The 26,593-nt window shown below is 43.2% G+C and overlaps 1 protein-coding gene across 1 annotated transcript; it reads right to left on the reverse strand.

Annotated features, from left to right (window-relative positions):
* Positions 1-933: 933 nt before the first annotated feature.
* Positions 934-25,306, reverse strand: LOC129686915 (liver carboxylesterase 1-like). The gene is made up of 14 exons (XM_055621077.1): positions 25,255-25,306; positions 23,709-23,913; positions 21,168-21,315; positions 17,724-17,857; positions 14,904-15,057; positions 12,321-12,425; positions 11,095-11,199; positions 7,845-7,883; positions 3,863-4,003; positions 2,842-2,922; positions 2,460-2,607; positions 1,958-2,089; positions 1,371-1,443; positions 934-1,114 (listed from the first exon to the last, which is right to left on the reverse strand). The coding sequence occupies exons 1-14, from the start codon at positions 25,304-25,306 to the stop codon at positions 934-936; spliced, it is 1,698 nt and encodes a 565-aa protein (XP_055477052.1).
* Between the last annotated feature and the right edge of the window lie 1,287 nt (positions 25,307-26,593).

Here is a 26,593-nt window from a genome sequence, read left to right on the forward strand (position 1 = left end):
AAGGAGATCAGCTTCTGTTTTTCCTCCAATTGCTGTAAATTTTTGTTCCTATGTGGTCTTCAGTGTTTGAATGTTTGTTTGTTTGTTTGTTTGTTTTACATGTATAAGAGTTTGGCCTACATGTATGTTTGTGTACCGTGTAGATGCCTGGTTTTCACAGGGGTCAGAAGAAGACATCAGATTCCCCTAACTTGAATTATTGATGGCTACGAGTCACTGAGTGGGTTCTGGAAATTGAACCCAGGTCCTCTGGAAGAGCAGCAAGTGCTTCTAAATGCTGGGTCATCTCTCCAGCTCCTGTGCAGTGTTTCGTAACTGAAACCTAGGGACAAGCTTTATCTGGTCATCCTACCTGCCCCCAGTCTTGATCATACACAGCTGTCAGACGCCCATGGGGAAGAGTCTGCAGTTGATGTGAACTCCTCTTGAGTCTGTGCTTCCCAGGAATTTATGCTCTTGCAACTTTATACTCTGTGCAACTTTCAGAACTTTAGTAAACTCTAGAGTCTAGCCATTCTCCCAATTTATAAGAGAACATTTCTGCCTGAAGATGGAAGGTGAGCTAATTAATATTCACACCCATCTACCTTGCCATTTCAGGCTTGCTATTTCTCCAGCCATGCCATGGAGTTGCCTTCCTAAGATGGTGAATCTCCTTATCCTCCAAGTAAGTGTACATTCATTTGGAGTCAAAGAGATAACACAAACACTGACTTGTTCTCTAAAAGAGCTAATGTTTTCTGCAATTTGAGGCCATGACATAAATACCCCATCCTTCTTTCTTACCTTCCCATGCCCCCATCACACAGTTCTGAAGCACCTGTAGTAAGAATCCCCTTTCACTTGCAAACACCACATGGTCTAACACTAACTTTGCCTCACTGTCTCCCCCACAAAAAAAATTAAAATTAAAAATCTAGCTGGGCTTCCAATTCAGAGCTCAATTTTTTCTTGGAGGAGATTCCCTTCTGCCTCTTTGGTCCAAACTTTAGTCCAAAATGCCACTTCCTTATCTTTCAGGCCTTGGGCTGCCTGAGTAGTTGCACCAATCTTCAAGTATCCTTCCTTCTGGTTGTATTCTGGCCATTCAGGCAATGACCTCTCATTGGGGTTCCTAGAATCAAAATCAAAGTTTCTTATACCTGCTATGTGGCTTCCACACTTCTGTATAATTTGATGGTATATTGCTGGGTATATTGCTGCAAGGGACTATATGGCCCTGGAGATGAGAAGTGCTCCATCTCCTTGGACAGCCTGGCTACCATTAGAGAGTTCTCATTGTCAAAGTACTATTGTCATATGCCCAGGTCTTTGACCACTTAATCATTAAAATCTACCATTTCCCAACCCATCATTGTTACTAGTCTCACCCGTTTCTAGCAAAATTGGCCCAAAACTTCATCACCATCTTGCTGATGTTGATCTCTTCAACTGGGGCACCCCCTGTGAGGAAGAGGATAAAAGCCCTCTGTTGCTCATCCTGGTCCACAGGCCAGCAACATCATTGCCATGGGAGCCATCAACACTGTAGACTCTCAGCCCTTATCCCATATCAACTGAATACCAAATCTGCATCTGAATAAAATACTGGCCAATTTCACACTTTCAGCAATGCACACATAGTCCTTCAGTAAGTCAGCTCCTTTTGTTTCCCATACCATATCTCAGCCTTTTACCGTAAGTTTGAAATGACATAACCCAGGGTTCTCTCTGCCTCATAGGATAGTTAGCAGGTCTTGGGTCTTTTTTTAAGTCGCACACACAAACAGAGTCCTCTTCCATGTCCATTAGAAATGCTAGGGACTGCCCAAGTTAACTTAGCTCCATTTTGATGACCCATGAAACTAGGATCAAAGAGGAGAACACCCAAACAAGACCACCCAAAAAAGACTAGAACACCCAAACAAGACCAGAATCCAGGCCTCCTACCTTCAGCATAACTAAAAGGAGCCTTTACCTTTTGTAAATGGGGCACCGAACACTGAGAAGAGTTCATCTCCATGATCTCCCATCACCATCCCAGGTTTCAGGTCTGATGAGAAGCTTGGGTGATACTGAAATTCATACATGTAGACTGGGGATCCAGCCTCTGAGAAGACACAGGTCCATATACAATTCATGTGGAGGCACAAACTTTGATGGTATCAATGTCCCCAGCACCAAAAGAAACTCTGACTTTTCTCTAGAACTCTCCAGCTTCCATCATATAGATTAAACATGTGGTTGGCAGTGCTTCATCAGGAGCCTTCTAAATTAACTACATACATTTGGATCCTTTCCTCAGCGTGAGCTACTTCCTAGCGGATAATACAATAGGACAATGCCCATGCCTGACTATGTAGAACAAGGACTTTGGGCCCAACACTCAAGAGCTTCTTCATCTGTCTATGCTGGAAGGTAAATGGGTCAGGAACTAATGCTGATGTCGGTGACCCTCTGGACCAACCCCCAGGTCTCACCTCTGTGATGGCGAGCCACCACTACAGATGGCACAGCAAACAACACGTCTCCAATCAAGTCTACAAACAGGTCTTTGTTTTTGACGGGATCTTCTGCCCCTCCTAAGTACTCCTTAATGGCTGCTGGAATCACATCTTCAGGGATGTTCTGAAATAGATCAAGAAAGCAGCCCTTGCCCTTAAATCATGAGCCACATAACAGATTAGAAGTCTTCAAAGATCATGAACCTCTTTAACCGTATAGTCTCTACTAGAGTGATTGTCAAAAACATAAAAGTGAAAGCCTATATACGTTTGCAGCATTGAATTTTCTGTCATTTGGCATGAGCCCTCAGCCTTTCTATGCTTCTCAATCAATTTTCATAATCCCCTAGCCTCTTACAAGATAGGGGCTGGACTTCCTCAGAAGAGATGTGGCTGTCTTCTGGTCCAGTTTGCCTGAAGAAAGCGGATATCCCATAATCTGTTGAAGAAATTAAGTACTTGTGAGTCCTCGAGAATTAGCAGAAAGAACCCAAAAGGAAAATCAATCAAATCAATTTTTAAAAAAAGTGGAATTTTTTTTGTTGTATCTCAATGAGCATAGATCTTCCATGAATCAGAAAAAAATAAAAAATCAATGACTTACATCTAGAAATTCAAGAAACACAAATGTGTGTGTGTGTGTGTGTGTGTGTGTGTATGTGTGTGTGTGCATTTGACACATGTGTATACACAAGTGTATACTGGTCCTCCAGTCAAAGAAAAAAATTTAAATGGAAGTGTCTATAGAAGCAGAAAGGTCAGAGACAGAAGACATAGAACACACACCCCTCAGACTCAGGTGATCTTGGTGATCTCTGAACCCCTCCTGCAGAGATCTGCAAACTTTCAGCATGTGTTAGTTGCACTCAAGCCTCTGCACTCAGAGACGTGGATCCATATCTTTTAGTGTCAGAGATTTAGGTTAAGGTCATGCTTAATTGTTTAACTTACTGCAGTTACATTATTGCAAAAAGGCTATGCTACTGTTTTAACTAGCTTCTGGCTTAACTGTGCTCAGAGGTGCCTAGTCATGTGTGGAGATCTACAGTGCCTGTGACTGCACATTCAGACTGGAAGCACGTTCAGAGCTGGGCATGTCCAGCTCTCCTGAACCTCCCTCTCCTCCTTTCACGACTAGTATCTTTGTGGGTCTGTCCAACCTGAGCATCTCAGCATTCATTAATGAAAAGACACAGTGTTTATGAGATGCATGACAAGAGCCTCCAGGAAATATTTGCGCCATCCTAGAGAAGCTGTTCATGGCAATGTCTACTCCTGACAATGTGTGCAGCTCCTCTGGACTCAGAGAAGAGGTAGTGAATAGAATGGCCTTGAAGGAGCAGAGTGAGGTGTGTCTTGTGGCATCTGTACTTTCTTACCAGTGGAAGCAGCCAACCAAACTCTTGCTTGTTGATCCCCACCATGTAGGGGACCGTGCTGAAATTCTTCTGAGCGAGCATCTCTTCTGGGGACTTTGGCAGCACCACTCCATCAATTGCAGTAGGCAGGAAGGGGCAGTTCTAGGGGAGAGAACAACGCAATGTCGCGTCTTCCCAGGGAATGCTCTTGTCCCACCCTGCCTTTGTGAACGCAACGCCAGAATCCAGACTGCAGTGGCTATGAGCAACTAACAAGGCGCTAACAAGGCACCTAACAAGGGGACCAAGTCTGTGAGACGTGAGGACAGAACATTTCTACTGGGGAGCTAGCAATGGTAAAGCAGAGTGGTGAGCAGGACATCTTCACTTAAAAGAAATCTATATAGTAAGATATAAATATTTGTATAAACAAATATATAAATATGTGAATAATTAAGGTTTATTTACATGTGAATACATATATACATATAGATATTACACACATAGGGAGGTTTTGCTCTTCACAAAATCTATGTCTTTAAAGTTGCAATAAATACAGAATTAGTAAATTGGGTCACTGCTCCAAGAAGAATTGTAGAACTAAAATTCTAGAACCCTAAGTGCCTCTAATTACAAAATTTTCACCAGCCCTTATTTGTGTGGGGATTCCTGTTTATAACCACGTTATGCTGTTTAGGCTTATTATTGAATATAGAATTTATAAAATATGATGGAAAATGCTTAACATTTTTCTGACCCAAGTAACTTAATTGTAAATTTCTTTTGGTTTTAGTCTCACAACCATGCTTTCCATTACAAGTCATCATCATGAGAAGGGCATAGAAGCTCATGCCTGAAATTCTGACACTCAGGAAGGTGAGGCAGGAGGATTTCTCTGAGTTTGAAGTGAGTCTGAGCTACATAGTGAATTCCAGGTTAGCTTGGGTTATACACTGAGACTTTATCTTCAAAAAGAAGGATAGAAGAAAGAGAGGAAAAAGAAGGAGGGGAGGGAAGAATGAAAAAGTCCAAGTCTTCAGGACAAAGGGAAAAATTAATCACTCTCTGAATCTGCAGGCTTAGCTGGCTGTCCATCAAACATTGTGGGTGGAGCAGTTCTTTCCCACAGCAAGACGAACAGACACATCTCCTCCCTCTTTTAGACGTGCTACACTGCTGCATATCCAGCAACAGTGATGTCACAGCCAGGTGACCTGAGGGAAGCTCTTCTTTCCATGTGGCATCTTAGAGACAAATGTGGATGGGAGCCCCAGACAACTCCTCATCGTTCTCTTGAAAGTTCTCCCAAGGAAACAGCAAACACCACAAAATTAAAATGCAGCACTGAAGAGACTGTGAAGGGATAACGTGAGAAATACAGGAAAGGAAGCAAGAAGGCAAGAGTCCCCTCTCTGCCACACATGGGAACCTGGCAAAGTTCTTGCTGCTCTGTGCACATGATTCCAAAGACTCCAAGTGTCATAAGTATTGACTTGCGCTTGCAAATGTTTTAACAAGTCATTCATACATACAGAATCTATGACTAGTGGAAACAGAATGCATTTTTTTTTCTATCTGCATCTGAACCTGAGTGCTTTGAGTTGCATAAATAGCTTTGAGGTGCATTGAGCTCTCCACTCAAGGTGCCTTAACTGGAATCTCATTCATTATTTCAAATAAGCAAAACATGAAAAAAAGTGGGTCAAACCCTCTTCCAGTACATGGGCTATAAAGAAGTACTGAGTCCAACTACTGCTGCCATAAAATAGCTGTGCAGAGCAGAGAGGGAGCCTCGGGAGCTAGCAACAGGGGCAGCTCATTTGACGAAAGATGCGCGTGGCCATGTGGGGAAGTTCTCTCCATCTACAGTGGGATCTGGAATGAATGCGGTTGCCAGTAGGAACGACATAGCAGGTGTCAGTATGCAGGACTAATTCTAGGAAATTCCCTGGCCCTGGAGGAGCACCTAGTGAGAGAGATAAGCACCAGGTAGTGTGTCTCCTTTTCTGCTCAGTATTTGTCCTACTGTGTCACAGTATCTACCAAGACTATTTTGAAGAGGTGACTGACTGGGGTGCTACAGTTTAGGTCTTATGTGATCCCAGTGGGTGGGGTGTTGGTTTGACCTGCAGCCCATGCTTGTAGCTGGGATAGGGATGGGGAGATCTCTGTTTTATGGAGCTCAGTGTGAGTGAGGTCTTCAGGTCACTGGGGAGAAGTCTCAAAGCAGGTAGCAATGCTCATCCCTTTCTTTTTCACTTGCTGGCTGTCAGGAAAAACAGCTCCATTCCTCTACAAGATCTCACCACCCTGAGTGTTATGAAAGGCACGGGAGAGCAGAAAATCAAATAGAGGGAGAAGAATGTCAAAGACCAAAAAGGAGATTGGGCAGGCCGTTCGGGTTAGAATCTGTGAGATGAACACTGAAATCAGCAACCGTGAGAGTCGTGGTCATCAGTGCTGTCCATGCAGGGATGCATGAGGTTGCACTGTGGAGCCATGGGCATTGGCCTATTCTGGTCAGAGAGACCATGGGTACCCTCTCCTCCCTGTCCATCAGCAAGTCATGTCAGTGATTCAGAAACACCAAGAATCCAACCAACCTCGCCACCTTGGTGCTTGGACCCTGGGAGCAACTAATCCTCCCCGCTGGATCCTCTACCCACATACTATCCTTCCCTGCACACATGAAAGTAAAATGTAAACTTTGGTTTGGTGTTAGCTGTTTTGTTTTGCTACTTTCTGAGACAAGGTTTCTCTACATAGCTCCAGCTGCCATGGAACTCCTGTGTACACCAGACTGGCCTCAAATCAACCAAAATCAGCCTGCTGCTGCTTCCCTCCCTCGTGATTAAAGGTGTACATCACCAGACCCGGGACAGGCATCTGTGTGAACCTTGTAAGACCTGAGACTCTGTCACTGCTTTACTCTAAGCCCTCTCAGCCTTTTAGTGACCAATCCCCTCTCCACCTCTACAGCCTCAAGCTTGTTGCTCCCTCGCTGCCTCTCTCCAGACACACCTATCCCCTGCAGCAGGACTTTGCAGTTGTGTTTGTTTTGCCTAGAGCACTCTTTCTCCAGGTTTCCTGACAGCTGGCCTCCTTCTCCAGAACTTTGCTAAGATACCACCAGTTCACCAAGCCATCCCTCAACCCTACTCCTCACAATAAGTCACGGCCAGATTTTCTCACCATCTGTCAATTTCTTTTTTTATCTTAAATGTGAACACATAACATCCTTACCCCCCCCCACACACACACACACACATCTCAACAGTGAAATGAAAGGTTCCATAGACCAGGGAATCTTCTCTATTTCACTGCCCTGTTTCAGCTGACAAATCACACTTGGCCATGCAGTGGATCCTTACTTAAACTTTTTTGAATGGCTGAAAAAAACCTCTCATCTCATCTTCGTAAGACCCATAAAGGAAGTCCTGAGATACCAATGCAGTCAGCAGAGAGGCCAGATGTGTATTATTACATAGCTAATGTCCCCAGACTTTAGCCACTGATGAGTGATCCAAGAGTATTAAGGGCAGGAAAGGGGACACAGATGGAATTCCCCAGATGCTGAGTGGTGTCATGCCTCTGTTGTCACAGATTACCTCTAGGCATCCTCCTATGCTTGTAGCTTTTCAATGAAGGCTGCTAAGGCCTTTGGCCAGGCATCTTGGCCCCTTGACAGTAGAAGGTTCTAATGTAGCTTCCTCCCAGTGGGAGTAGAAAGTGTAAATGAGAATGTGAAACTTGGCAGGGGATGCAGACTGCTGGCAGGGACTGCTGGAGTGGAAGGCAGATGGAACTTACCTCTGGTCCTTCTGTTCACTGCTGTTACCCTGGTAAATGACTTTCCCGCCTAGGGTCTCAGCAGTATACACACAAGGAATGATGTGACTCCACGAGGGAAAATTTCTCATTCAGAGGTAACCACAAAATAGCACTAATAAGACTATAAACTGACAGACTAAAGACTAATAATCCAAAAGGCCAAGGTCCTTACCTCTCTGGGGTCTTCAAATAAGTTGACCTTAAAAGGTTTCTGTGAAGATAGAGGTAGAGATTTTGGTGAGATGGTTTCCATTGTAAAAGCTGATCATTTGACCCTCATCCCCAGGGGATCAGGCTCTCCCGCCTGATTTCTCCTTACTTGCGCCTAGGGTGAAAGGACCCTACACAGAATATGCTGATGAATGGGCACAGGCTGGGATGAGGGAAGGTAGCATCCAGGGGGCAGATTCTCAGACTCAGCCATGGACAGACCCACTGCCTATGCCTTAGATATTCTTTATCTTTCTACCTGCCTCGGGCCAACCCAGCCGGGAGTCCCTCACCCATGGGAGAATCAGGCGTTTGGATATCAGATTAGACACAGGTAGGCAAAATGACAGAGACCACACAAGTGGTATTGGTTTGGATCTACTGCAATTTACTGAAGTCAAGCTAGCACTTATATAGTGATTATATAAAGAAGCATCTTGAAGTTGACATACTTCCCAGAGCATTCAGACTTTTTACCAACAATACAACGTTTACATTTTAACTGAAAGAGTAACCTGGTAGAAGCAGTGTCTACAAAAAATCTTGGCCTAAAAGTTTTTAATCAAAGCAAATACAAAACCTTAAACTAGTGGTGTTTAACGCAGTTTACTGCTACTAATTAGTGAGTGGAAGGCCAGGGGCTGTCATTGCCCTCCAAACCAAGTCGACTAAAGATTTACAACCCCCCTAGACTTAAGCATTGAGGGGAATTTCTCCTGTTTGTCTTGCTAAGGATTTACAATCTTTCCTTACAGATAGTTTGAACTAGCCTGCCCGCAAAACTCATACTATAATATAAAATATTTTGACTTCCTATGTTTATCTTTTTTCTGGCTCATCATAAACACCTGTGTTTGGTAATGGTTTTGTAGTAGTTTTACTGCCGTCGGAATATCCAGAGCAATTATCCTAACAGATCCTGATTAAATATTTTCTTTAGAAAGCCCTAAAACTCTTGTCCCTTTACCACCTACAATGTTTTGTTTTTCCACAAGCAATTCCTGATGCCAAATCTGATTTATTACCTCTCCTAAAATTTTATTTTCCTTCTACTCTTATTTGCTAAAGCTTTTAGTAATCTATTAGAAATGTTTCCTTGAATAGTTAATTGTACTGTTCCAAGAATCATAGAGAAACAGCAAAAAGGCTCATCAATTCAATCTTGCAACTGAGTAAGCATGGGACTTTTAGAATACGTCTTTTTGGCTTAGATGGCCATGTTAGGGTTCTTGCTAGGGACCTCCAGGGAGCATCTTTCCGAAGAAAACTTATCTCCCATCTAGTAGCACAACCTCTTGATGTGCTACACTGATGACACTGGAGAGGGTGTAGCATCTACCTACTTGTTTGCTCCAGTAACAACAGCCCAATTCTCCTTTGGGGAAAATGGAGAACAAAACGACTTTGGTGGCAAAGACGTAGTGGCCTCAAGGTGAGACAGAGCAGGAATTAGGATAGCCCATCAAAAGAAAGTCAGTTTGTCCCATCCTGACTGTTCCCCACTCTAACTTTATGAGTTCAGAATTCTGTATGTGAGTTGGGTCACCATATCCCTGAACTTAGAGACTAGATACATGCAGCCGTCAATCCAAGAGAAATGAAATCTAATGCTGGAACCAGAAAGTTCCTAAGGAAATAGGATATAAGTGGTAAGTGTAGTGTGCTCTGTCTTTAACCTGCCAAAAAGATAGATGTGCTTCAGAAAAAAAGCCAATAAAGAAGCATGGAAAGCTGTGGTGTAGGTTCTCAGTAACATCTCCTGCGTGCACATACTAGGATATGAGTCACTTGAAGATTCAGTTGCTCTTTCCTTTCTCTCCTCGAGGCCTCTTGTCCTGAGTGTTCAATTGCATTAGTAAACCCAGATGCCAGGAATCTCATTGATTTGTTCTAAACCACACTCTCCTGTGGTGTGTTCATCAAGACTAGAGTGTTCACAGTGATACACCTTAGCTATCAGGTCTGGCCTATACATGCGAACCAGTCCTAGGATCCATCTACTGCGAACTGCTGTACCCCGACAAGGCTTATTTGTGTGGTATTGTGTGTGTGTGGGGGGGTGTATAGGGTATGGTTAGTATAACCCCTAACAACAATTATAAACATTTGTCTTTATACCCGCAGATAAGAGTAGTCTTGACCCCTCATCAAGAAAACTTCTCTTTGCAACAGAAAACCACAACCAATCAATATGCAGAGTTGTGGAGCCCAGTCCTGATGAATGTATCCATAAAACACTCCTGTGCCTAAGGCTTAGGGAATGTTGCAGAAGAGGAGGTGAAGAGATTGTAAGAGCCAGAGGATCAGAAGTTGTTTCTGCTCATAATGTGAGACTCTACAACCATAAAGGCTCACCAACATGAATTCCCAAATATGAGCTGAACAGTGATGACACCAATGGATATGTCAAAGTGGATGGGATAAAGTCCATTAGTCCTCACCCTACACATAGAACTAAAGGCAATTGGAGAGATCTGGGAGCTGGAGAGATGCTATTCCCCAGGGAAGAGCATACCAATCGGTCATCCAATACCAAATGGTCAACCCTGAAAACACACATACAAGTAACATTGTATGGCTTGAACAGGTTAGAAATATATGTGAATAGTTGAATACATATATGAATGCAATAACTATTAATGCAAAAAAAGAGGCCATGATTTTAAGGAGAGTGTTCAGGAGTATGTGGGAGTACTTGGAAGGAAGAAAGGAAGGAAGCAATTTTTTTAGTTATAATTAACCAGTGAAGATAAATTGTCATACTTTTAAAAATGTGCTTAATAACCCCATCTTAAAATTTATAATAGTAATTAGTTATGGAATGTGAGATTGTTAATTTCTTAAAGTAGATATGAAGCATTAATTGGATGATTCACACTGCTTTAGGATAGGTTATAGATGATTATATAGTTCTGTTATTTTGTTTTGGTTTCTTTTGGTTTGGTTGAAAAGATGTGGACTCTGCCCATGTTGTGCCAGTGCTGTGACATGGGTCATAACCCCAATCTTTAACTTTTCATCCTGCTGCTATTGGGCGTTTTTATATTCATAGTATTCCACAGTAACATTGAATAATAGAATTCCAGGTTAGACTCAAAAGGCTTCTAATGGGTGAGAGCTTACCCTAGCTAAATCAACCAAAGCAAAGTACAGATAATAGATAAGTCCTGATACAAGGAATAAGGTGGGACCATTCTGATGAGTTCACCTACCAATTTCAGTGTGGTCTCCAAGAGCTCGTGCTCTGTTTTCTGGCGAAGGCAGTGAACCATGACAGCTGAGGTAGTAGTTTCACACCCAGCAGCAATAGCAACTTGCTGGACAAAATCAAAATAACAGCAGAGGTCAATATCAATGTCCCTCCCCTCCATCAACATAGATGATGGTATCTGATACTATCCTTAATCTCTAAAGAAGGAAGGAAGTACAAATTCTCTAGACCAACAACAATAGTGTAACCAACGGTGGTTTACACCTGTTTCTAACTGAAATGTTGGCATTTCTCTATTTCCGGTAGCTAAGAACATTATAAATGGACACATGATTGTCAAAGTGGCTGTCTTTGACACAAGCTGTGTTCAGTGCAGTCAAGAGCACAGAATCTTATATTTCACTGTCTGCTTCACAATAGCCTCTTCCCTTCTCTGACCATTTGTTTCAATTTTTCTTCCAATAGATGAGGGTGATTATTGCACCTGCCACTTAAGGAGCACTAATGCCTGTGACGTGTGAGGCTTCATATCTCTATACATCAAAACCATACAGGCAGGCTAGAGAGCACAGTTTACGCAGAGAGGCTTTCAAGCTTAAATAATATGGTTTGGATGGAGGCCTGCAGGCTTTCCTGCTCAGCCAGTCTCACTTCTGGGATTTCTTGAGCATCATTAGTTTTCTTCATACAGGATATTCTGATTACGGTTTCCCCTTCCCCTAATTCCTCCCACCTCCCAAATCCTCACTTTCTCTCTCTTACTTTTTTCTCTCATTAGAAAACAAACAGGCACCTGAAAATAACAAAATCTGTGGTGGGAGGGGCAAGAAAAAGCACAAGAAACACATACAGACACAGATACACACACATTCGCAAATAGAAATACCATAAAATTTATATAAGCAAAGGATCCGTAAGATAAAAAAAAATAATAATAAAAACAGACAAAGTGTTATGAGACAAAAAAAGCAAAAACAAAAACTCCAAAAATGTCACTGGGTTCATTTTGTGTTGGCCATTTTTGGACCTATGGGCCTGCCCTTAGGTACATAGTACATAGTCTGCCCAATGACAGTCCCTCGGAGAACACCGTTTTTTGCTTTGCAAACAGTACTTCTGGGGCTGTGTCCACTTCCCTTCTCTGTGCTGGGATCCCATCTGTCTTAGACCTGAATCCTTAGGTAAGAAAGACTTCCAAGGACGGGAACTGTACAAGGTATATCTTACCTCAGCCACGGGTCTGACATCTTTCCTGACCATACCAGGAGTGAGGGACACACCACTCTCAGAAATGGCCCTGTGGAAGAGGTTCTTGGCCAGAGGAGACAGCACCTGACGGGAAGAGGCAGACTTTATATTCACTTGCCCTTTAAGTGTCCCTCTATCGGCTCCGTAGCCCTGGCTGTTCACCTAAGATGCTGGAGCCCTACAGATGCAATCATCTATCCAGCAGGCATCCCAGGCTCCCTGTGGGACCAAATTTCCTAAGAGAACCTCACTGGTGTAGAACCAGAGTTTGGAGTAAGAATCAGAACAGGAAGTGTTTATTAAGTACCCAATCAAAACAACAAAACTATCGGGAAAAGAGTTAGCAATCCCTAACCTCAAGTTCTATTTCACTGCTTCTATGACTTGGAATTAATCCTATGAAAAATTATTTTGAACTATAAAACAATTGAGCAGAGCTAAGATTATAGCTCAGGGATATGCCTGAGGTGCTGTGTGTGAGCCAAAACAGAGAAAAGGAAAGAAGAAAAAGCATAAGATAATGGAACTGCAGCAGAGATATCTAAGACTCCTCATGATACAATGGGAAACTTTCTTTTTTAAAATCTTTAAAAAATTCCATTCAGTGAGTTTTTATCACATTCACTCCCTTCTCCCAGTTCCTCACTGATCCACCCCTCTTCTCTACCTTCCCAATTTTATATTCTAGGTTTTTTTTAAACCCATGAAGCTGTATAGTCTTGAAGGTTTGGCCATCCACTGGAGCTTTTCTACCTAGCAGAAACCAACTCCTTCAAGAAAACCAGCACTGCTTTTCTCAGCACATATCAACTGCAATAGTTCCTCAGGTAGGATGGAATTCCATGCCATTCTCCCTCTGGTTTGGTGTGGCACAGGTCTTGTGCATGCTGTCACGACATGACATGAGTTAACTAACATGAGGCAATCTGTGCAACTGCCCTGCTGTGCCATTCCTCTTGCAGTCAACCACCACCTCTGGCTTTTACAATCCTCTCTCACTTCTTCTGCAATAATCTTGGAGTCTTGGGGAGGAGAGGTGTGAGGTAGATGCCCCATTTAGGGCTGAGCACTCTACAGTCCCTCAGTCTCTGCACTTTGACCAGTTGTAGGTCTCTTCATTAATCACTGTCTACTAAAAAAAGAAGCTTCTCTGGTGAGGGTTGAAAATGCACTAACCTATAGGTACCATAGTAAGTTGTTAGAGGTTATGCTAAGACTATGTTCAGTTGGCAGAATAATACGAGTAGGTTCTCCCCTAGGGCCTAGGACCTGTCTAGCTGAAGGATCCTGCCAGAAAAATGGTGTAGGGCAAACTCAATATTTTAAATTTAGGAGACTGGCTAAGTTAAAGACCAGTGATCTCAACCATGGAATGTCTTCCAATTCTAAAAGATAATGTTACATAAGAGAGTTTACAAATTTTGGGAAATATTTACACCATATTAAAATAGTTTAAAAAATTGTAAGTAGATAATAAGAAAGGCTACATGGGTAGGTAAAGATAGATACAAGTAGAACTTTGCATGATGGCACACACCTTTAATCTCAATGAAAACAGAGGCAGGAAGCTCTCTGTGAGTTCAGTACCAGCCTGGTCTACATAGCAAGTTTCAGGCCAGCTGGGGCTACATAGTGAGATCCTGTCTCAAAGACTACAAGATAACAGAAAGGTAGGGCAGACAGAAGGAGGAAAGAAAAATGAAATTTGGGAGAACTATGATGTGTTTGTCAAAACTTCCACACTTACGGTGCCTGGATAGTGAGTCCCCAGGTTGCTTTTTTAGGCTTATTTAAAATATAATATTTACTGTACTTCAAAAACACACTAAAATATTTTCATAATGTCAAATATGTATTTGAACAATGAGATATTAGAGATAATCCTTTGCTCATGTCTGAGGCAGCCAGAGTCCCGCACAAGCCCCCAACACCCTCTGTTTCCTCAGTGGCCACAGCCTATTTCTACACTGAGAAAACATGGCACTGTCCCCCTGGACTGTGTCTGAGTCCCATACTCTCTATATCTTAATTCACTCATTCTTTCCCTCATCTACCTTTAACAGCACCCATCCCCCATTTCTCAAATCCAGCTGTTCTCCCTCTTAAGAGTAGAAAAGCCTTAATACCACCTCAGAGAAAAATCCTTGCCTATAACCAAGTCCCCCAACATGCAGATCTACCTTAGAACCATTAAATAACACTCTGTCTAACTCATGTTCTTGTCTTTTCCTTATTTGTATTCTCTCTCTCTACCCCTAGTTCTCATGAATGGTAAACTGAGTTCTAATGCTAAGTTCTAACACAAAGAGGAAAATACTCTACATGAAAAAGGTAGATAGTGACACCTGCACAGACAAAATTGGTTATTGATATGGTCCCAGTATCAGTTGAGTTCTAATCTTTCTGAGGGTAAGGAGAAGTTGATCCTTAGCTCAACGTTATGCAATAAGTAGATTAAACTATGAGAGCAAAAGTGCCATGTCTGGACTGATTGGTCACCAAGAGATCCTATTAGCAGCCGCATAAAACTTGGGCGTGAGGCCTGTTGCCAGGGACACTTACAAGAACAGAGACACTTTCACCTCCTGCTGACTCTCCAAAGATGGTCACAGAGCCTGAATCCCCTCCAAAGTTGGCGATATTGTCCTGGACCCAGCGCAGTGCGGCCACCTGGTCCAAGTGACCCCAGTTCCCCCGGCTGTGTTCATCCCCTGTGCTGCAAGGGAATAGGATGTAAGTATGAACAGATATGGCACGTCGTTCTGAGGACTACAGATTGGCTAGAAGTCCTTAGTGTGGGATTTTTCTGGAATAAGGCTGGTTGTGTATCCCTGGTGCAGGGACCAACATCTACCCCTCATCCTTACAGCATTGTTCTAAGTGAGGTGTTCCTCTCTTAGGAAGTGTGTGCTGAGGAGCCATTATGTAAGGAAAAGTGGTCTAAGATCTAGAACACAACTGGAAACAATACAAAACCTTCTGGCTACAGTTAGCTCTCACTGAAAACCAGAATTAGACAGATGAAAAGAGGGCATAATATCATCTAGTAGAAAGAGTAAAATGGGCAAAGAAAGAGACAGGGGAGGTCTAAAGGGAAGAATTTAAGATTTCATAACCATAAAGAATCCTTTGAGGCAATGGCATTTAATAGAGACCTGAAAAGAATGAGTACATCTGTCTCAGAAATATCTAAGGAAAGGTATAGAGTAAGTACAAATGCCCTAAGGCCATGGGAACAAAGCTGTGTATGTGGCTAGTGTGCAATTGGGAAGACCATGGCTGTGAGCCTTGTCTAGGACTTGCATGTCCTTGTAGACCTAGACCGAGCAGGGGCTCTCTCTAGCGGCGAGTCATAACTCACTCTGACATATGTGTAATCTAATCAAGGTATTAGCAATATTATGACAATAAGCAGTTATGATAATTACCCAGGTCAAAGGCATAGGGCTTTGATTAGTAGGCAGAAATAGCTGATTCAAGGTAGCTACATTTTGAGCGTATTTCAAAAGGAAGCCAAAAATTTTTGATATGGAACTGAATGTAGGGTAGTATAGAAAGAAGAATCCAGGCTCCCATGAGGCTTTTATCCTGAAAAAAAAGTGGAAGATGGAGCTGTCAGTAGCTATGCAGGGACCTTTGAGGAAAAAGATATCTTTGTTGGGGAGATAAATGGAGTCTACAGTTCCATGTACCTCTCTAAAGGCATCTTGTAGACAGCCCAGGGAAACAAAAAGAGGTATCTAAAGCTGAGCACCTGGGGTTTAAAGGACTATAAACACGGAGCTATAAAAGTACTGCCGGGATCACTCAGGGGCTTTACTGGAGAGGGAGAAGGAGCAACCAGCAAGATGGAATATGACTAAAGCTAGGAGAAGGATCATCTCAAGAAGGCAGTAGTAACTGTCTATGGCTGGTCCAGTGAGTCACATTTGGTTAGGAGGAGTACTGAGGAAGGTCACAGTAGGCCTGGGGGAAGAGAAGCTGGGGTGGCAGGGGCAGGTGAAAACATGCAGGAGCACTCACTAAGTTCTTTCAGGAGGCTTTCCCTTCTTTCCATCCATATGAGATGTATAGTATTCAATCACTAGTGCTGCATGTTGACCATACATGGAAAGCGGTGTACTGCCAGCACAGGTCAACAGAGGTGAGTGTTTCAGAAGTGAGAACATGAAGAATGGGCCATAAAAAACACATCAGGGCCTCACAAGAGTGAGAATCAAAGCAGGAGAAACAGTACAAATGATCAAAAATAGATAGTCAGGCATTGCTGAGGAATGGTGTTGTGGGTTGCTCTGTTGTTCTGTGTATTCAGATGCTGATTTCAGTGCCCCGAGATCTGGTTGCAGTTCAGATGTGGGCATTGTCATGATCATTGGTCAATGTTGAGTAAACACCACTCCCCAAAATCTCTGATTAGTTAATAAAGAAGCTGACCAGCCTATAGCTGGACAAGAGAGGACAAGGAAGCTGAACTTCTTTTCCCAGTTGGAGGGATCTCAGGTAGGGACCACAAGGTAGGCAGAGAAGAAGAAAGAGGAGAAGAAGGAAGAAGAGGAAGATAAAGCACATGGCCATGAGGAGCTCATGATAAGGACCAACCTGACAGAGCAGAAGCAGCCTAGGCAGGACCAATATGACAAGTAATTTGGGCTGTGTGGATGAGAAGCAGCCAGACTAGCAAAGAGGGTTAGAATAGATGAATAGCAACCCAGCTCTAGTGCTTTAAAACTTGTCAAACAAATCTACTAGGTCCCTGTGTCACTTATTTGGAAGCAAGAGTGGGTGATTAGAAAAGACCCCCAAATTACCATATTTCAACCAAATGAAGAAGTGAGTGAGGTCTAATAATGAAGGGACCAGATGCACTTTGAAAGAGTTGAGTGAAGAGCTCCACAAGAAATTGCATCACTAGAACTGGGTCCTAATCTTTGACTTTGCAGCTCTTGTGGCATACATGTGGTTTGTGATACAAAGGTTTATTGCTTCCCAATGTGGCAAGAATATGCAGTGATGGATTCTGTAAAATACAAGGTCCAATGACAGATGATGAGGTCATTAGCTGCTGCACTACACTGGGAAGGTATCTGTGTAGTATGGGACCCTGAGTTACCAAGAGAAAGCTCTTGTAGGAAGAACAAACCTCCTCTCTTGTTTCCTCTACCACCATGAGATGTGATATTGAGGCTAAAGACTCCATTTTTATTTATAAGCTATGTGGCAATGCAGATAAAAGTCCTCACTATAGGCCACTATGAGGTCATTTGTACTTGGACTTTGATTCCCAAAAAAGAAAAAAAGCTAAATTCAACTTTTTCTTATTTTTGTTCTATCAGTATGCAATAGATTATTATGAGAACTAATGTGCTGTCTTCAATGCCCTACCTGAAGAATCCCCAGATGCCAAGACGGTACTGAATGGCCACCACCACCACAGTTTCATGGGCAGACAAGGCCAGTCCATCATAGGTCGATGCTCCGCCCACCACCAGAGAACCTCCATGGATCCACACCATCACCTGCAGCACACAACAGCAAGGGTCAGAAGAAACAGAACTTGGAAGGCCATTAGACGCTCTCTGTTCTGGTCTTTTGTCTCCCAGGAATGCTGGTCTCTGGGCCAAGAAGGGTGTAACACAGAGCCAAGAGAGGTGCAGGAGAAAGGATTTCTCTAAAATAAGCACTACTGTTCTTTTATCTGGGTTGCCAGGACCAGACCAGATGGCAGCAAGAAACTCAGGAGTCTGAAACCCAACCCAGGTGGCATCCAGGGCCCAGCTTGACTCCTGTGAGTCAGAAGCTGCTTTGAGAACAGCTGGTAACAGAGGCTCAGAGCTCTGAAACCAAGAGGAGGTGGCAGGAGCCAGATTTGGATTGGGCTCACAGAATGGCTGCTTTGAAAACAGCCAGTTGCTCTCCTTCACAACTGGGCACTGCGGTGGGTGGTGTAGCTAGAGAAAGATGGTGGTCAGTGATCTGCGCTGACATGCTGATGAACGTTGGAAGTTTGAGTTGGCCAGAAGGAAGTGGCTGACAGACCAACAGTCAAGCCTGGGAGTCCAGTGGCTAATCCTTCAGGAAGGAGGGGAGCCCTTCCTTCCCCAGAATAAATGATGAGTCTCAGACGATCTTTGGTAAACTGGATGGTGGTGCTCCCCTTTATTTCATGTAAAACAGGAACTTACAAACCTTGGACAGTGAGAGGGTTTCCATGTGATGTGCTGGGGCTAGGAGTGCCAGGAATACTTTATTTACAGGCAGCAGCCTGTCATAAGAAGGGGAACACGCTACTTAATTATCCCACCGGCAGTGGTAGGGTGAGGGTACTCTAGGTATGGGAGTACTCTAGATATGGGAGGAGAGTACTCTAGGTATGGTTAGATGTATGGGAAAAGGTCATTGTTTGAAAGATAAAGTACCCCAAGACATCTCATTAACACCTAGAGGGTATTTCCAGGAGCCCTCAGATGCACACTGATGGGTTTCTTATTGGGAAATGGCTGGTCCTGTAGTCTTTCTGAGGGTTATGTGACACTCCTTAGAGTAATTGGAGTTTCCCCAAATCAGGCAGAGAGGAGAGAACACAGCTGAGAAAGGGAATCCGTCATTTTAGCACTGAGCTCAGGGACTACCCGGTAACGCTAGATTTTGCCCTTAATAGCAAGGCCCAATAGTCTTTTCCTCATCCTGACTCAAAGAAGCCAACCCCCAAAGTCTGCCAGTGCTCAGCAAGGATACAAAAAGCATCTTCTTTCATCTTCTGTCACCAATGCTCAGCCCACCAGCCAACTTTGTGTCATCTGGAGGTGCATGCCTTTTACAACCACCCTGAGTGCCACAGCCTGCCTTCATGCTGATAACTTCACTGCAGACACAGGAAGGACCCAGGATGTGCTGTTTTCCCCAATACTCATTCCCGGACTCTACATCAACCTGAATTCATACTTTATATCAGTTAACTCTTTCGTGGTGAGTTAAACTTTCTAGGCATGGTGATTATCTCAAGACCCATGCATGCGCCCTTGGCGGTCTGAATGAGAATGACACCCATATAGGCTCAAATATTTAAAGGTTTGGACCCAGCTTGGTGGAACTGCTTTGGAAAGATTTGAAGGTGTGGCCGTGGTGTTTGTTTTTTGGACTCCTTGGTGAAGTGGGTACATCATTGGAGTTAAGTTTTGAGGTTTCAAAAGTCTATGCCAAGCCCAGTAGCTCTCTTTCTCTCTCTCTTTCTCTCTCTCTCCTCCTCCTTCCACAGTAAGAGTATTTAAAAATATTATAATGTTGCCAACAAAGAAAAATGTATAGTTTGTGCTTTACACCAAGAACTGACCTCCAAGCATTTGAAATAACTTTTTAACCCATTCTTAGTGTTATTTGCTTCCACGATTCTTCAGTCTGAGAACATTGTAATCCTACTTTATGTTTTAATTCTCTAAATTATTTTTATTTTATTTTATTTTTTATTTTTTTAATTTTATTTTTTTCTTATCAGTTACATTTTATTAACTCTGTATCCCAGCCATGTCCCGCTCCCTCATTCCCTCCCAATCCCACCCTCCCTCCCTCATCTCCACCGTGCCCCTTTCCAAGTCCACTGATGGGGGGGACCCCCTCACAATATCTTCCTTTTAACCCACTCTACCTTTGGATTCCTTTTTAAAAATCTTCTTTTGTATCTTGTCATATTGTCAATATATAACCTTCAAGGCATTTGTTGTTGTTTCAGCCACACTCTAAAGAGAAAACTACACAACACCTGGATCACATGGATGAGCCAAGGCAATCACGTCATGGTTTCAATGGTTCTTGTCTGTTCTGGGACCACTGGTTAGTGTAGTCATGTTACTCATGCTTACTTTTTTGTTTTGTTTTCCAAGACAGGATTTCTCTGTGTAACGTTGGCTGTCCTGGACTTGCTTGGTAGGCCTTGAACTCACAGAGATTCACTTGCCTCTGCTTCTCTGCATGTTGAGATTATAGGTGTGCACCACCACAGCCAGCTACACTTTGTACTTTAACCATGTAAAATTTGTGTCTTCTACAAAATGACAGTTTCAAACTACATGTCTAATGATTCGGGGATTCCAGTCAGCTTCTACTACAAGAAATTGAAAGTCTCCACTCCAACTGATAGAGAAAGATTGTGATCTCTCAGAAGCATGGAAAAGGTTTTAAAAGATAGATCATCATCCTTCAGCACCCCGTCCCCCCAAATTTTGGGGACCACATCTTTTGGGGAGAATTAAGGTGGGAGAATAGGATAGAGATGGATATTCCAGAAGCATCAAGACTGATAGATGAGAGAAACCAAAGGCAGAGAAAAATTCAACAGCCTCTTGTAATTTTTTGCTCACACCAAAGATGATGGTTTAAAGATCAGAAAATCCAAAGCTCTTATCCTCTATCACTAATGTTTGACATCCTTCTCTTCAATTATGCCTCAGTTTCTCTGTCTATAAAACAAAAAGTTCGTCATTTTTCTCTAAGATCTTTTTCATTTTTAATTTGCTGCAAATTAGACCAGGGCTGTTTTGGGGATCATACTCTATCTCAAGTAACTAAGATAAGTTAGTTAGTCTTCTGTTAGCATAAAGGAACTTGGAAAAGTGAGATGGACAGCAAGCTATACCACAGTCTGACTGACATAACTGGGACAGCATGAGAGAAGGAACAGTTGCATTCCCAATAGTTATAGAATGCTCTGTATCTCCCAATTAGTTCTGGCCCATGAAGCACCTGTCCCAAGCTTCCTTCACCCCATTCCACTTGCACAGAAAAGCCAGATGGTGGAAATCAAAAGTCCAGATCAGTGGGCCCGGTGCTTACCGGCAGCCTGCTGCTGTTCTTTGTCAAGTTGGCAGGAGTATAAATATTTAGGTAGAGACAGTCTTCAGAAAATGTGAGAGGAATACTCTCATTTCTGTTGGTGAAGAAATCAGAGAGCATCTTCCCTGCCACAGCATCTTGGGAGCACCTGGGAGGGAGAAAGAACATCTGAGATTCCATCAGACAGATCCTGGACATGTCACCTGGGGCTCGGCTTTGCACTGACAAGTTTGAAGCTGGAGATGAGATTGGTATCAAAGGGTAAGAGGGTCTTTGTGGTTCCTAAGGAAACATAGGATTCTGCTGAGGGTAAGATCTGGCATCATTCCTCTTCCTGGAGGGCTTGGACTGCCTTAGTCAACTAAAGGGGTTGCTTGCATGCTGACTTGGCATGGAAGATGGCCCTTCCTGCCCAGCCTAATGGACTTTCTTCTGCTAGGCTTTGTATAGGCTATAGGGTGGCCTACTTTTCCACCAGAAAAACCTGATCCAGTTCTTGAGAGACTTGCATCACCAGAACTACCTCCACAGACTGGCAGCCTGTTGCAGGTCAGGGGCCATATCTCTGTGGGACAAGGATCTGCATCCTTGTCCTTCCTCAGCCACTAACTCCTCCAAGGTTCTGGGCGACCTTGGGAGAATTTATTTTCTGCTCAGCTCCCTAATCTTCCAGATACAGGTGGGAAGAATGCTGGCTCTAGGGGCCTTGCAGCTTTGGACTGCTAAGGTTCTGGTACCCACCTACCCCAGTAACCATTGTCTGCATCCCTGATAAGAGGTCTCAGCTGTTATTCTTAGATTGTAATTATTAATGTGAACTGGTTCTCAGAGTTGGTTTAAAAATTCCCTTCATGCAACAACTCATTTAAGCTCTGGATCAACCATAGGCATGTTATTTTATATCCTCTGTTTATAAATGAGAACCCATGGCCAGGAGGACAACATAGTGTTTATACTCCAGGTAAATTACAATCTACATTCACTGATCTCAGTGGACCCTAAGGAAAGCATGCTATCTATAGTATAAAAGGGGAAACTGAGGTTCTCTGGTACCAGAATCACATAGCTGTCAAGTGGCAGAATCTGAGATAGTAGAGATGAATTTCTGATTCCCCATCTTGGAGAGTGTGCCCTATGTCAACAATAGCAGGGGGAATTATATTCATAACAGATTTTACTTTTCAAATATCAAAGAGGAAAAGGAGTTCAACTTCACCAGTATCTACATAAATATAGCACAAAGATCCGATGGTATACATTGTTAATGTGAGTTTTATACTATTGTTTTCCTTATTTAACAACCACAAAAAAAGCATTCTTTGATTAAGCCCATCCAAACATTGGCAAGCAGCTATTAAATAAGAATTTCTTGTATATCACTGAAAGAAGCATGTTTATTTAGAATATTTATGAAGAGAAAATAAGCCAAAAGTACATATTGTTTGATTCAATAATGTAATTTCTGGGGCTAAAATATTCATGAAAGTGTGTGATTATTTAGCTAAAACATATCTACCATATTCTTATTTATTTTGCCAAGAATATCAAAGCCAACTTAATGACACCTCCAAAAGAGAAATTGAGTAAATAAACTGTATTTCAATAGCAAAATTAAGATAGCTTTCTTATATCAGGCTGTGACAATTATGGGATGGAATGGTTATGTTACTGATGATATTCTTATGAGTGAAGAGTCAGCTGAAGTGCCTATATGTAGGATCAGGAAGAACGTATGCCACAGATAAAAGGATGAAAAGCATGACGGAAATGTTACCAGAGATTCTCTCTGGCTGACGAAATGGTGTGTGGTTTTAGTTTTCCTGTCTCCGCTTCCTGTGTTTCTCAACATTTCTTTTTTTTCTTTTTTTACAAACATACTTGCAAACAGTGAAAATGATAAACGTTTTAAAAGAAAAAAAGAAACAGCAAGAAGCCCAAATGAAGTAGGGGTGTGGGAACCCTCAGAAGGCCCCGAGGAGATGGGTGCTGTCTGACCTGATGCTGGCAGATGCCTGCCAGCTCAGGGAGTGGCTGTCAGGCCACCCGGAACCTCCAGCTTTCTTCACCCACCTTGCCAGCACTCAGCCCAGGAGTAGGTAGCCAGGCTGAATTTGCAGCCAGCCTCCCACATTTATTCATACTCAGTCCCCACTGCCCCACCAGCATTCAAGACACAACAGACACGAACTTTCATTTCGACTTCTTTACCTCATCAAAGCGCTTAGTATATCTTAGCATAGTCTCTAAATCATTTCTTAATTTTTGCGTTGTCTCTTAACAGCCAGTATCATGAAGATCATTGTTTCCTTTGTTCATGGATTCACACTACCAGGGCTCACCTGTCAAGGACCCTTGACAAACACATGGTGAAGAAGGGCTCTAAAAATCTGTGACAATTCTGGACTGCTTTAATTCCTACACTGTTCTGAAGGACTCCAGAAAAAAATACAGCTGACCAAAGAATTGCCCTTGACCCCTTTCTGCAGCATTGAGACAGAGTGTCCCTGTTGAATGAGGCCCAGGGCTACCCCAGCGGCTTACATAGGAGGGTAGGAGGTGGTGTTCTTCACAAAGCTCCAGGGATCTGCAGGCTCTGGTGGAGCAAACCTCAGGGATCCAAGAGGGGGTTTGGCAAAGGGGACTCCCAGGAAGACGGCCACAGGGTGTGTGAATCCTTCTAAGCTGACGTACTTCCCCAGGACTTTGCCGTGAACAGTGTCCACCACAGGTGGTGACGATGTGTGCCCTGGTGGACATGGAGAAGAAGCAAGAACACACCAGAATGAAAGCTCAGACCTGGATTCCAGACATTTCCCACTATCCATGCATGCGACCTTGAGAAAGTCACATTAACCCTCTACACCATGGTGTCTTCTCACATAAAATGGGCTAAATATTTCTTCATCACTCACAAGAATGATGGAATGAATAAATTAGAGTTGGAGTTATAAAATTGTCCAGTTATAAAATGATTGTAAATCTAGAACTTCTAAAGACTTTGGTTTCTCTCTTAAAAACTCTCGAAGCCAGGAGGTCATGGTGGCACACACTTTTTATCCCAGCACTCAGGGAGGCAGAGGCAGGTGGATCTCTGTGAGTTCGAGGCCAGCCTGATCTATAAAATGAGTCCAGGGTACAAACCAAGGCTACACAGAGAAACTGTGTCTTGAAAAACAAACAAACAAAAAGAAAAGATTGCTGGAGTTAGTTTGAGGACTGGGGGAACCATCACTCCCTGCATATAGCCACTCCAGAATCCACACTCCAGACACAGTTTTAATTGGTTCTCATAGCCTGAGCTGTCCCTAGCCTGTCCTGGCCACCCAAACCCGAATACCAGAACACTGGGAAACACCAATGTGCCCCCACAGTTTTCAGAAATAACTCCACATAGCCAGTCCTACACACCAGTTTCCTCTGCCTCCCCACTTCCTTCAACAAGGAACATGTTAAAGGCCTTTGTCCCCAGTCTCTCCACCCCAAACTTTCTGAATGGCCAGGCGTCCCTTGGCAACACTCATGTCCTATGTATGTATTCTCCTCTAGCTATCCTAAGTATTCCAGAAACAAGCACCATTTTCTCTACACTACAGCCCATTAAGACTATCTTCTTAGGCTTATCTCTGTATTAGGGAAGGGGTTGCTCAGGCAGGAAAGCAAATGCCTGGCCGAAAGGTACACAGCCAACAACAGCCTGAGCTGGTTTTAGATCCACATTCCAGCTACTGGTTGATTCTTTAATATTCTGCTAAAATGTTTTAAAGATCTAGTTTAGATATTTCAGATCCAGCTAGACATTAGACTAAGAATCAAAGGAGAAATAATCCAGGCTCTTAATCCCCCCGTGTGGAGCTGGCAGTTAGCATGCTGGCCTCCTGAACCTGATGCCTACAGCAGGGTCTCAGGAATTTTATGGTCTTCTGTGACATCTCTCATGGCCAAGGCTGGTGAGATATGACTGAACCAAATTCAAGCACAAGCTGGGAGAATAAAGCATGCCACAGAACCAAGCCCTTCATCCCTTGCAGTTCCGCCCACCTCTTCCTTGGAACAGGGCTTCTATAGCTTTGTATTTCATGGGACTCACCATAAGCCATGCAAGCATAGAGAGAAGCGAAGACCAGAGCATGGAACCACATTATGGGATGGCAACAATTCTTCTGCATTCCTCTTAAAGAACGTGCTGTCCCTGCCCCAAACCTCAATTCCCCGCCCTGCATAAGCAGACCAATTTCATTATCTAACGTGGCAGAAAACACCTCTGCCTTCCAAAGGGCTCCCCAAATCCTTTAGGGCCACCAAGTTGTGTTTACTCTTTTTCATCTGAACACTCTGCAACAATTCTAAGGTCGACGGGCATAAACATATCCAACTTTGCACATAAGACTTTCTCTATTGTGGAACCCCAGCCCCAGAGTCAGATATCATCAGGGCAACAGTGTAGAGCAGGTTGACTCCCCAGTGTTGCTCAACTAGGGTGTTAGGACACATCCCCTAGCTGTTGTGGCCTGCGATCTCTGATGGTGCTAGGCATGTAAGTTTGGACATGATCATGCACTTGACCCAAGCCACCGCTGTTGTGACTTCACCATGAGGCATCTAACTAAATCTTCTGTGTATTGAATACTTGTCCCCAGCTCATGGCGCTATTGAGGTCAGTGAATCACGGGGCACTAACTTTTGCAGGTGAATTAGCCTTTGATGAAGCCGCAGCTCTCTCTATTTGGAGGTTTACACCACAGTGGCATCCCACTGTGTCACTGTGTTCTCTTTGAGTTTCTTTAAAAGCAGGAATTGCTTTTAAATGTATTTAATTTTAATTTAATTTAAGGCATTCATTTCTACGAAGAGAAGGCCAGTATTACAGGAAATAAATTAAAGATGAACTTGGAGGATATGTCAATGTACTTAAAAATTAAACGATGATAAAATAAAAAAAATAGCACATGGGGAAATATAAATAATGACCTATCAAATTTGCAAGACGATCTAAACCTGAAAACAAGCTACTTGTGTGGAAAATGAGCCATTTACAGTCACTTGGTAACATACAGGCAACTCTCTTGGCCATCACCACTAGCTAGTGACAGGCATTAGATTGACCAAGGGTCCTGGTCACTGCAGTCATCTCCCAGTGCTTTAGGAAGCATCTGCTGCCAGAGCCTTGGCCGGATGCTGTATTCTGTGTGCCCCTTCCAGGTTCTAGAGTCTGTGCTGAACACAGTGGCATTGCTATTGCTGTCATAATCACCATGAGCAAAAGCAACTTGGGGAGGAAAGGACTTATTTCAGCCTAAAGCTCCCGTGACCCAATCCATCACTGATGGAAGTCAGACCAGGAATTCAAGGCACAGATCTGGAAGCAGGACCTGAAGCAGGGGCAGTGAGGAGTGCCGCTCAGGATAAACATCAAGGATGGATGATTA

This window comes from Psammomys obesus, unplaced genomic scaffold (genome assembly GCF_907164565.1).
Source record: "Psammomys obesus unplaced genomic scaffold, mPsaObe1.curated_primary_1811, whole genome shotgun sequence".
In the NCBI taxonomy this organism is placed as follows: Eukaryota; Metazoa; Chordata; class Mammalia; order Rodentia; family Muridae; genus Psammomys; species Psammomys obesus.